At 48.0% G+C, this 11,982-nt stretch overlaps 1 protein-coding gene across 3 annotated transcripts; it reads left to right on the top strand.

The window, feature by feature from the left end:
* Window positions 1-304: 304 nt before the first annotated feature.
* Window positions 305-10,792, top strand: tbx18 (T-box transcription factor 18). 3 transcript variants are annotated; one of them, XM_076013579.1, is made up of 8 exons: window positions 305-805; window positions 2,116-2,257; window positions 2,556-2,657; window positions 3,843-4,071; window positions 4,743-4,910; window positions 6,120-6,184; window positions 7,753-7,847; window positions 8,780-10,792. In XM_076013579.1, the coding sequence occupies exons 1-8, from the start codon at window positions 571-573 to the stop codon at window positions 9,313-9,315; spliced, it is 1,572 nt and encodes a 523-aa protein (XP_075869694.1). In that variant the 5' UTR covers window positions 305-570; the 3' UTR covers window positions 9,316-10,792. The 3 variants fall into 3 exon arrangements, with proteins under 3 accessions (XP_075869694.1, XP_075869693.1, XP_075869695.1); XM_076013578.1 differs by having other exon boundaries at window positions 306-805; window positions 2,113-2,257; XM_076013580.1 differs by having other exon boundaries at window positions 307-805; window positions 2,113-2,257; window positions 3,843-4,014.
* The last annotated feature ends 1,190 nt before the right edge of the window (window positions 10,793-11,982 follow it).

The following is an 11,982-nucleotide window of genomic DNA, read 5'->3' as shown; positions in this document are numbered from 1 at the left end:
AGAAAGAAAGAAAGACGCTGCGTCTCTCTCTCTCTCTCTCTCTCTCTCTCTCTCTCTCTCTCTCTCTCTCTCTCTCTCTCTCTCTCTCTCTCTCTCTCTCTCTCCAATTCAAATCACCGGGCTCCGCTTTGACCACATATGCCGGCGCGAGCAGCCCCCATCAGCGGGCGGGACCGGCGGAAGAGCTCCGAGGGGGGCGTGATCGGCCCGTGATTGGCCGCTCTGGGCTGTGATTGACAGCTCGGCCCTTCCCGGCTCCCCTCTAAGCTCCGCTTGTTGACGCCCTCCTCCCACCAAAAAAAAAGGTCCGCACTGCTCGCACGGACGGCGGAGACAATAACGCAGCTCGTCCCCGCCGCTTCTTCCTCAAGGTCCGTGGATCCGGGACCGGGAAAAAAAAAACCCAGTGGCACCGTGGATTGGCTCATATCGGATACTTGACAGCCTGTTCTTGTTGTTGTTGTTGTTGTTGTCGTCGTCGTTTTTTTGGGGGGGGGTTGTTTTTTTTTTTTACACACAACTTTTCTCGCGTCGCTCCAAACTCCCATTCCGTCTCCTAAACCGGGAGGAATGGCCGAGAAGCGGCGCTCGCCGTGCGCGCTGAGCGTCAAGGCTCACGCCTTCTCGGTGGAGGCGCTGATCGGGGCGGAAAAGAGGCGCAGGACGGCCGCCGAGGATGCAGCCTCGCCCGGCTTCGAGGAGGGCAGCGACGGCTCCGATCCGACCAGGAGTCCGGAGCTGCGGGCCGACAGGGTGTCTGTCAGTGACCGTGGCAGCGAGGCGGAGTGCGCAAGTGTGGGCTCCCGTAAGTAAAATAAATAAATAAATAAATAAATGAATAAATGAATGAATAAATAAATAAATAAAAATCGATTTAATATTTATGTATCCTCTAATAGACAATAGTGTTAAAAGAAAAGAAAAAAATATGATAAATTGTGAAATATAACAGCGTAAGATGCTAATTTAGCTATTTTAGCAATGTGTCAAAATTGCTATTGCAGGGTTTCACTAAATTAAAATGTAATTCAAAAGGTAACTTGTGTTTAGAAATATTTGTCTGTGGGCGAAGATGGCGTTTGCCCCCATTCTGCTTTTAATAATAATAAAAACACTTGCAAATACACCAAAAGGTGCCGAAGTATAAAACGCAACAATGGCAAAGCTTCGTGCCAGAGCCACGGCAGTAAAAGCAGCAAATTGTGATATCATATCATGGCCCTGGTCTAGTAAATATGCCTGGTGCGAGCGTGACGAATGTGAAACACTTTATGGGGTTGCGCTGTAATCATAAACACGCCAATTAGCAGCGTGTAAAGCCAGGGGAAACTACAACAGAGGAGAGATGCGGAGAAGGGCTGCAAAAATAAAATTAAACAGAGGAGCAAACCGCTGCAGTCCTTTCTTCCTTTAGAAATCATGACATAAATCTTACTCTTTTTTTTCCTAGAGTCGTATAAAAGAATAATTACTTTCCTTGTTTAATTTGACTCCTCGTGTGAGCACATAAGCAAAAATAGTGGAGAAGGCCTGGCTTTAATAAGAACAAGAAACAAACGCATCATATTTCTTCAATGTTGGTGACGATAAACTTCACGAACATGAAGGAGACGTTTGCATATTTAGAAATGCGCTTTATTTATTTGCTCTTGTGACTGAATTATGTGCATTAAGCCATTCTTTTTTTTAAAAAAAAATATATATATATATTTTAATTTTTTTTTTTTTTTTTTACTTTACCAGCAGACGAAATAAATGCAATTGTATATTCCCTTCAGATAAATGAAACAACCCCTGGGACATTTTGAGGGTGTTCTAAACGCAGCATTAGGTAGTCAGTGGGACAGTTGTTATTGTGCACAGAGGCAAAAAAAAACGGCGTGTTCCGCAGCCGTGTTAATTCGATTTGTACGTGACAGAATCGTCTCGCCCCCATTTAAACTCCAACTCCAGCGAGCATAAAGTAAAAAAAAAATAAATACTGGTTTTAAAGTAAATGAAAACCTCAGTGTGTCTATGTGCTTTGGTTTGTTTTTGCTTGTCTGTTTGTTTGTTTGTTTGTTTCGTTCTTTGTTTTGTTTTTCCGTCCCTCAATCTCTGCTCCTGCTGCAGCAGAGAGCGACGACGCGCTGCTGGAGAGCCCGCAGCCCGGAGCTGCGTGCACGGCGTCGGACACCCGCGTGGACCTGCAGGGCTCGGACCTGTGGAAGCGCTTCCACGAGATCGGCACCGAGATGATCATCACCAAGGCCGGACGGTGAGGCGGAGAGCGCGGCTCCGAACTGCAAGACAGGCCGTTTGGAGATTTAAAAAAAAAAAAAAAAAAAAAGAGCAAAATTCGGACGGACATAGATGTAAATTATATAGAAAATAAAGTTTAATATGGGGAATTTGGCGAAGCAAAGACTGGCTCTATTTTAAGCGGGGTGTCATATTTTGACGATAATTGTGATGTTTGCTATGATCTCTAGAGATTTATGGCGGGATACGAGCAGCTCGAGATGAAACGCCCCCTTTTCTTAATGCAGGTGTTTTTTATTTGCTTTTCCTGCCAGGCGGATGTTCCCGGCCATGCGCGTCAAGATCTCGGGTTTGGACCCCCATCAGCAGTATTACATCGCCATGGATATAGTTCCCGTGGACAACAAGAGATACAGGTAAGGGTGGTTGAACTTTTCGAAGAAAAAAAAAAAAAATCTCCGCAATTTCGAGCTCGTGTCTTGCAGAAAGTCGATTGATCCCACTGAAGAGACTTTTGCAGAGGATGAGTTTAGGTTGTGTGCACACAAAGCTTCTTCCTCCTCCTCCTCCTCGTCATCTTCACGTGGATTGTTTTCCAAGTTGTGCAATCTCGGCTCTGTCTCCACAAATGGCGCTTGGCAAAGTTTTTTCCCTTCTTCTTCTTTTTTTTCTTTTTACGTCACGGTGGTTTTGACGTCCCCTTTTGGAGCCAGGGCCTTTTGGGGGGCGCCCGTAACCTCTCCAGCCGGCGGGGTCAAACCAGCAAACGTCGTTACGGCGCGGACGAATAAGTGCACGGCGCTGCCACGGCCCACGGCGCGTGCCAAGCCGTTTGCACGCCACAGTATATCCACGCCGCGCGGGGCCTCTATCATTTCGGACGCACCGAGCCAGCTCGAGTGAAACACATTTTTGGCGGCGCGCGGCGGCGATGAGTGATATGTATTGCAGCCTGACATTATGTTGCGCGCGGTCCAGGCGAAATATGCTCGCGTCATGGGCGCGTGCGTGCGCGCGCGCGCACAGAGAGAGAGAGAGAGAGAGAGAGAGAGAGAGAGCGCTCAGGCTGCAAGCACGGAGAAATTGTCTGCAGGATTTTTTTTTTTTTTTTTTTTTTTTTTTTTTTTAATTATTCATTTATTTATTTTTGATTGTTTTTTCCCCTATTTTGGGCCAAACGTTGAACAGCAGGTGATGGACGCAACTTTGCCCAAACGAGGAACTAATTAGTGATGTTTGTGGTTGAGAAAGCAGCGAGGCCATAAATCAGATATCACTTCTGTAAATGCCAGAAGAGAAGAGGACAAAAAAAGACCGAGGCCTTCTTTGAATGGGGCATTTCTAAGCAGGCGCGCACGTGAGGTGAAACTTGTTTGCTGTTTAAAAATAATAATAATAATCATACTAATAGTAATAATAATAATAATAATAATAATAATAAGTATTGTTTATTTTTTTAAAGGCGAACTGATATTTCCCTTAAAAAAACAAAAAACATTAAAATCCTCCTTGCAATTCTGGCACGTATTGACCGCCAATTCATATCGTGCGCGTCGCCAAATAACCGACGAGTTCATTCAATTCCTTCCTCCACCTTGCAGGTATGTGTATCACAGCTCCAAGTGGATGGTGGCCGGTAACGCGGACTCTCCCGTGCCGCCCAGAGTCTACATCCACCCGGACTCGCCGGCCTCGGGAGAGACGTGGATGCGTCAGGTGGTGAGCTTCGACAAGCTCAAACTCACCAACAACGAGCTCGACGACCAGGGACATGTACGTGCGATATATACCGATATTGTGCAAATGCATGATCTTCATCGTAGTAATCAAGTACGTTAAAATTCTGTAAAAAAAAAAAAGAAATAAAAGAAATAAATAAAGAAATTTTTTAAAGATTACGAAATGGAATGGGAGAGCAGAATGTTTCCAGTAAGATGAGGTAATACATTTCTGTTGCGCTTTCGTATGCTTGTAATAAGCATTCATATTTCTATAAGGAGTGCGTACATTTGTATGGAGGCCGGCGTGGATCTGCTTCCTGTTTTGTAACAGTTAACGTGACATCTCAGCTCACAAGAATAGGAGGTTAAAATGTTTGTTGCAGTTTGTTTTCTTACCATTAGGTGCTACCAAATCTTACGCATCTGTCCTTTAAATGAGCATTTTCTTTTAAAAATGTAGCGTGTATTTCAATCCATACGTTGTTGTGACAACTAACATTTTGACAGTCGAGGGTGCTGTCGGAGTTGAGAATGCAGCTTCATACAATATTGAAAAAAAAAAAGATGAACATTATTTTTTATTGATGCAGAACTAAATGAAATTCTGATGCTCTCACTTACATTCAAGGGAATCTTTGATGAGTCACTTTTTGGGGTGTTTGTTGTGCAGGTGCATGCAGGCCATCTTTAAAAAATAATAATAATAATAATAATCTGTCTAGATCGACTACATCTGAAGTTTTTTGGGGGTTTTTTTTCCGCCTCTCTCTGTCTGCTCAGATCATTCTGCACTCCATGCACAAGTACCAGCCGCGCGTCCACGTCATCCGCAAGGAGTGCGGAGAGGAGCTGTCCCCAGTGAGGGCCGTCCCGGTCGGGGAGGGCACGCGCACCTTCTCCTTCCCGGAGACCGTGTTCACCACTGTCACAGCTTATCAGAATCAACAGGTAGCGCACTTGACCTCGACACAACCACATTTCCTCCTAACGCCGTGCATTAGCGCTGACAAATCCACAGGGTGCAATGGCTGCAGCTTGCAGTTTTGCACCGGGGCTGCGAAGGAGCAGTAAATTAGAATGTTTTTGTCATTTTTTTTTTGAGGTGCCAAAAAAAACTAAAATTTATTTAATTTTTTAATTTTTAGAGGTTTGTTTTTTTTTTTTAGGAGGCAACCCTCTATACACACAGCATGTTGTTTTAGCTATAAAGGCCAAACAATAAAAGTGCATTAAGTGCATCAAAGAGTTTAAAAAAGAGATATGTGAAAATTTTCTTTTCAGTCGAGATACGAAAAATAAATTAGCAGGCAGAAACCTCGAGTTGATTCCGACTCGCCTTACATCACTATATAAAGCTTTGTTGTTAAGGTCAAGACAGAGTCCACTTGTGAGGACAATGCCAATTGTGTTTCGCCATGTTTCTACAGCTAACCCAGAGCATGGTGATTTTAGCTCGAGATCTCGTTAGGTCTATAAAGATGTGACATCGGGTGGCACAGAACACTGTTGTTTGCAGTAGATGCTAGTAAATCTGACACACTGGCCCTTTAATTCAGCAAAGTACGAGTCTTTAAATCAAATCCAAAGAAAGAAACTTTTCGGCCTCCGGAGCTGCACCTTTTTAGCCCGGCGTTGTTGCGGTCTCCTCCCTCCCCTCCCATACCACAGGATTGAAAGCCAGCGTCCGTCAGTCAGACAGAAAGTTGATTATTTCTACATTTGCACACTGACTGGCCTTGTTAGCGCTGGCTTTCACTCGGATGTTACATGCTGAAGTAAGAACGTGGTGGCGATGCCTATAAAAGTCCCTTTGGACGGCCGTGGGTCACAGAGCCGGGGCCCTAAACGCCACCCACAGGCCGGCCAGTCCCATGGCGGCCCCGCATACATCAACAGTCATGCACACACGCACACACACACACACACCGCAACACACACATTCCCACATATATTCAGAGCATTCAAGCTACACAAGCAGCTTTCCAAAGCCCACCATTATATTTATTTAGAGATCTAATTGAAAGATTACAGTGGAAGAAATTTGTTTCAGCCGTTTAAGAAAAAAAAAAAAAAAGGAAAAAGGAAAAATCGTCCATTAGACAGCGTGTGACTGCGACATGACGGAAGCCGTGGAAATGGCCTGGTTTTGTCTTCCAGATCACGAGGCTGAAAATTGACAGGAACCCGTTCGCCAAGGGCTTCAGAGACTCCGGGAGGAACCGGTAAGTTCACTCCGACCGCAGGGATTTTCACATTATCTAGGTGCATTAGAGGAGGGGACACGGGGGATGCGGGGGGGGCCGCATTACGGCCCTCGCTCGGCTGCTGCGGTCTCTGTCACAGCAATTTGTGCGCAATTTTATGGGGAGCAAAGCTGCGTCTCTGTTTAATCATTTCATTATTTATTTATTTATGTATTTATTTGGCTGGGGGGGGGGGAGAAAATTATTTCAAGACGCCTCCAATTAAATGCGCCCTAATTGGCATTAAATAATTTACTGAACTGGGCAAATGTGGCCCACATGATGATTTCAGCCCTGTTTAAACTGTGATTGTCATTTGCTAACTTTAAAGGGCACGTTAAACGCTGCCGTCGGCCAGCGCTGTAAGCACGGGCAGGCCTAAAGACAGAGAGAGAGAGAGAGAGAGAGAGAGAAGAGAGAGGGCGGGGGAGGAGGGAGGAAAAAACACAACCTCAGATGGGCCGGTGGATTCCAGCTCGTCTTCCAGAACATAAATATCAACAGATAAATAATAATAAGCAAAAAAAAAAAGAGGCGAGACTTTCCTGAAGGGAAACAAAAACACTGTATAAACACGTTTCCAGAGGTACATAAACACGGTATTAAAACAACACGGTTGTAAAACTCCGCCTCGCTCTCCAGAACAGTCTTCCTCCTCTACCTCTACCCCGCCCCCCCACCCCCGTGTCCCCCGAGGCCTCGCAGAAATCATTAGCGACGAGGAAAAAGGGGTCGGAGGAACGTGTGAGACAGAAAATTTGTGAGGAAGGTTGTGAGTGGCAAACTGGATAACCTCGGCAGCTGACCCTATAAAAGTTCAACCCGGGAAGGCTGCGGATAGGGGGAGGAGAAGAAGAAGAAGAGGAAGGAAAAAAAAAAAGCCTCCTCTTAAATATTACGGGAAGAGTTTAGCAGTTTGCTAAATAAACTTGCGCTCGGAAACGGGGCTGGCGGCTCGGGAGAAGCCGCTCCGGGGCAGCTTGTCTAAATTATCGCCGTGGCTACAACCCTGCGGGGGGAGAGCACTTTTATCCTCACGCTAACGAGGGGTAACAGAGCGCTCGCATTACCCACCGCCGCCGCCGCCGCCACCTACAGGAGGAGGGAGAGACTCGGATCAGGAGGGGCCGGCTGGCTAGTGGGGGGGGGGGGGGGGGGAGACGAGGGAAGCGGGTGGGAGAAGGGAGTCCCACCTCGTAAATCCGTCCCGCGGCTTCCTGCTCCTTCGTCCTGATTCGCACGTAAAAGCCGTGTGAAAGCAATTACCTCCGAGCACCCGGCTGGCAGCAGCCAATGGCGTCGTGGCGTTTATGCCCCCTCGTTACCTGCCGTGTCCATGGAGACGTCGAGAGAGGGGGGGGGGGAGGAGAGAGGGCCCCCGCGGGCAGGCGGACGGGCGAGAAGGCGAGATGGCCGCCAGGTGTTCCTGTGCAACGCGCACGGTACGAGAGGGTCCGGCTAAAAAGCGGGATTCGGCCGACCTTTTCCCAACGATGCACGGCGACTTGATTTATCTGCGCTAATGTGCCCTTGTGCTGGATTTACAGGATGGGTCTGGAGGCCCTGGTGGAGTCCTACGCCTTCTGGCGCCCGTCCCTGCGCACGCTCACCTTTGAGGACATCCCTGGGATGGCGAAACAAGGTAGAGACAAGCAACAGTTGTGGAGGGTTTGGGTTTTTTTTTGTTTGTTTGTTTGTTTTTTTCCACTGTTGTCAAAGCAGAGCACATTTCCACGCGGAAGCGTAGAGAAAAAACGCGTTGTGTCTTCATTGAGTTGAGTTTAACTTTAATGTCCACAAGGGAAATTTGTTTTAGGCATGAAATACATAGCGTATAAAAACACACACAAACAGCAAGACATCAGACACAACACCAAAGTAAGGAAGTATTAGTAAAAACCAAACCAACATTACACAATCCCTAATCCCACCAAATATCACCGTAGCCAAATTGCCTCTACAGTAGGAGACAAATTTTTTTTTTTCCATTCAAAAATTCAAAAACAGCGCAAGTCTTTTCTCGGCTGCCCCAAAATTTCCAAACAGGTATAGCTAGCTCGACTGACGTAGCCGTTTTGGGTTTCGTAGGAGAACCAGTCAGTCAATCATCTGTGCGGCAACACGGAAGGAAAGGAAAAAGTAGCAAGTGACCACATAGTCAATTTTTTCGATTCATCGTTTTAAATTCTCGTCAAGATACTTCAACATACAAGAAATGCCTCCGTCTGCTTTGCATTTGCACACACACTCACACGCACGCGCGCGCGCGCACTCTTTAATCCTTGAGTGAGGGTTCCTGTGGCACAAAAAGCTCTGCTGACAGCTGCGTGGAAGCACCTGACGGCCAAAAAAAAAATTCATTTTTACAGGGCACCGAAAAAGAAAGGGCGCCCGAATGGTCGTAACTCACATCAGGTGCCAACTGGCCACTGGCAAAATCTGATTAGTGCCAATTCAGCTAACTGAATCAGCGCCACCGCCGCTGCCCGCTCCAGCCACGGTTGCGGCAATTAAACCCAATTCATTCATACAGCCTCGGCTTTTTCCTTTCTTCTCTTTTCCCTCTCGCTGAAGGAATGCACGGAGCTCACGGAGCGGCGGTCGGAGCACCGTCCCACCTGCTCTCCACGTCGCCGTGCTCCTCGCCCTTCCAGGTGTGCGCCCTCAGCCCGCACGACTACGGCCCCGGCCGCCCGGCGCTGCCCCTCCACCGCTACGGCAACGGGCCCGATCCGTTCCCTCCCCCCAGGGGCCCGTCGGTGTACGACGGCGAAGGACTCTGCTCGCTGCCGCTCCCCGCCACCCAGCTGGGCTACCTGTCCAACCCCACCCCGTCGGGCTACGCCGGGCTCCGCCTCCACACGCCGCCCTACAGCCTGTACGGCTACACCTTCCCCTCGTCGCCCCGCCTGGCCGCCAGCCCCGACAAGATGGCGACGGCCAACCACCAGAGCGCCTTCCTGGGCTCGTCCCCCAGCGGGACCCTGACGGACAGCCTGGGCGTGCTGGCCGGAGGACAGCAGGGCTTCCTGTTCGACTCTCGGACTTTGGGGCTGGCGGGTAGCCAGTCGGCGGGCGGGGCTCCGCAGGTCACCGCCCACATGGGATGAATTTGACTCCGGATATCGAAGGTCAATACAAAATGACACTCCTGGACGGGTGTGAGTGCGCCGTTGGTTTCAGGACAAACAAATTGCAGCGACTATTGAAATGAGCACCAAGAAGTTTTTTTCTTTTGACAGGAGGTAAGTTACACTATTCTTACCGAGCTCTTGTCTACTAACTACGCTCTTAAGGACATGCAAGTGCAGCTGCGGTGTCGCTAAAAAAGGGAAGAAAACCTCTCGGGGGTGGGGGTGGGGGGGTGCTCTGAGAACTGGACTCCACACTGTGAAACAAGCACAGTGACAGAGCTGGAGCCGAGTGCGCATCGGGGCAGGAACTGGGCAGGTCCAGGCACTAAAAAAGCAAGCACTTCCAACCATGGCACGAGGCCCGGAGGCTCTAACTGCCCTGTTCGGCCCGGCGAGTCGACTGTGCCACTCTGCATTCGGCCTACGTTGGACTGAGTCATCAAAGTGTGATCCTTGTCCTGTGAGCTTGCCTTGAAGGGATAGTTCTCCACCGAAATGTCTCGCAACCATTGAGGAGTTTCGAGGTGGGATAGAATTCCATCCGATGGAACTCTTTTGTGGTCAAGAAACAGATGAAAGGCACAACGTGTCTCCCCCTCACGGCTCGCAAGGTGCCGGCCAAAAGTTTGGATAAAAACTACATTTCTCCATGTCCTGAGAAAAATATGTGTACATCTGCTATGTTTCTGCTTGTTTTTGTGTATTTTTCACGTGTTGTTTTTGATGTTGGGAGTCGTTGGCCACAGTCGACTTCCCAATGGGGCGGACTTTTATCCCTCTGTGAAACTCCAGAACAGTTACGTGGAATGGGGCCGAGTATCAAATGAAACTGAAGTACACCTTTGAGGAACCTACTTGCTGAAAATGTCACTTAATTGTCCTCGTATGCTCACTGGTCATCAATCAAGCCAACGCGATACACGCCAAGCCAAATTCAAACTGTTACGATGGCCTGAGTAAACACTCTAAAATGGTGACGTTTGGTCACAGCCACGGAGAGAACCTTGGCGACGGTCCCGGGGACACGATCGGAGCGGCCGGCGTTCGGGTTGGTGGGAACGCGATAAAAGTCCAACTGATTTAAATAAGACTGCAGCCGTTTGGATGTCTGGCTGAAGTACGTCTTCTTCCCTCATGTGATGCAGATGTCTGTATATAGCCAGGGGTGGGCGGGTCAATGGGAGGGTTGTACATAAAAGACTGTGTGACTCTTCGCACTTAAAGGAAGGAAAGAAAACACCCTGATGCACCGAGCTTCCGATCTTTAGCTGGTGTCGGCTATGCCAAAGCCGACGCTGGACAATAATTTGTCTTTGCTTATACACGCCCGCTATATCATTACGCCCTGTGTTTGAGGACTAATATACCCACTCATGTCACATTGTTAATATGTAATCAAGATCTTATTAATTTAACTGATTTTGTACCATGTATCAAAGCAATTGTGAAGGTACTTGTGTCTGTGTGTGTTTCTTTGAAATCCCCACAATCGAATTGCCGGAGAAGAAAATCTGCAACACATATCAGGGTCTGCGATAAATGTGGGTGTGAAGGTGCTAGTTCGTGCACGCGCGTGTGTGGGAAAACAGTTGGCTGGGTTGTCAGCGTGCGTGACCTCACAGTCTCAAAGTTCATGGAGATCCTTGAGAATTGCCCTCCACCATGCACGCGGTCGAACACACACACGCGCACACACACACACACCAGTACCACTTCCTATTAAGTCAGGTTCTGCTCTACGTGTTAGCCAAGACTTTTTCACAGAGCGGTTGGCTGTCTTTGACTTTGTAATATTAACCTCCAATAAAACGACAGGCACAGCAGAGGGTTTTTACAAAAGTAAAAACCAACCGAAAAAACCCAGACACTCTCCTTCTGGACCAACTTCATATGTCCCAAACAAAATAGGACACGTGGCTCTTGAAACCAAGAAAGAAACTTAGGTAAAGAATTGTTTTAAATATACCTTTGTGTTCTTTAACTTCTTGTCAGAGCCTACTTCATTTTTTTTAATTTCTTGAGATGAAACTCCCTAAGCGTTACAAAAGAATTCTCCAGCTGCAATGTGATCTGTGATCTGGAGAGTCACAATGTCCAATTTGCACGTCGATAATTACATTTGAACACTTGAACGACAAGGATCGTCAAGAAACAACTGGCCAATAGGACGTGACCTGACTTCCTGGATAACTGATTAAAAATCAACAGAGAGAAGGAAACGGTACGGCAGCAGTTAACAACAAAATACAATGTCATAGTACAACATGACAGCATTCAAGCTAACGGCGCTGCGAGACCTTTACATTAGCTTAGCGGGTCGCCGCCAACGTGGCTATCTTAATTTTCTGCAGCGCACCGGGTGATTATTGCGCCAAAGTCGCTGACTCTTTCCCTCGCTGTCACCAGCTTCCTCCTGAGCTCCCCTGTGCCCTCCTCAGTTGTCTCCTGTCATCCTGAAGGTGAGAGGTGCTGACGAGAGCAGCACATGCGCGGGGGCTGGGGAGGGGAGCTTATTTTAGACCGTCGGAATGATTGGCTTGTTGTTTCTGAGTGACACGGGACGGGACCCCCGTCTAAAGGATCCATACCACACACGCTCACGCACACGCAGGCAGATTTATGGGACTGAGATTTTTTTGCCCA

Source organism: Nelusetta ayraudi, unplaced genomic scaffold (genome assembly GCF_046127955.1).
Source record: "Nelusetta ayraudi isolate G7.1 ecotype Tasmania unplaced genomic scaffold, CSIRO-AGI_Nayr_v1 ptg000151l, whole genome shotgun sequence".
Taxonomy (NCBI): domain Eukaryota; kingdom Metazoa; phylum Chordata; class Actinopteri; order Tetraodontiformes; family Monacanthidae; genus Nelusetta; species Nelusetta ayraudi.
This window is presented reverse-complemented; position numbering and strand designations above follow the sequence as displayed.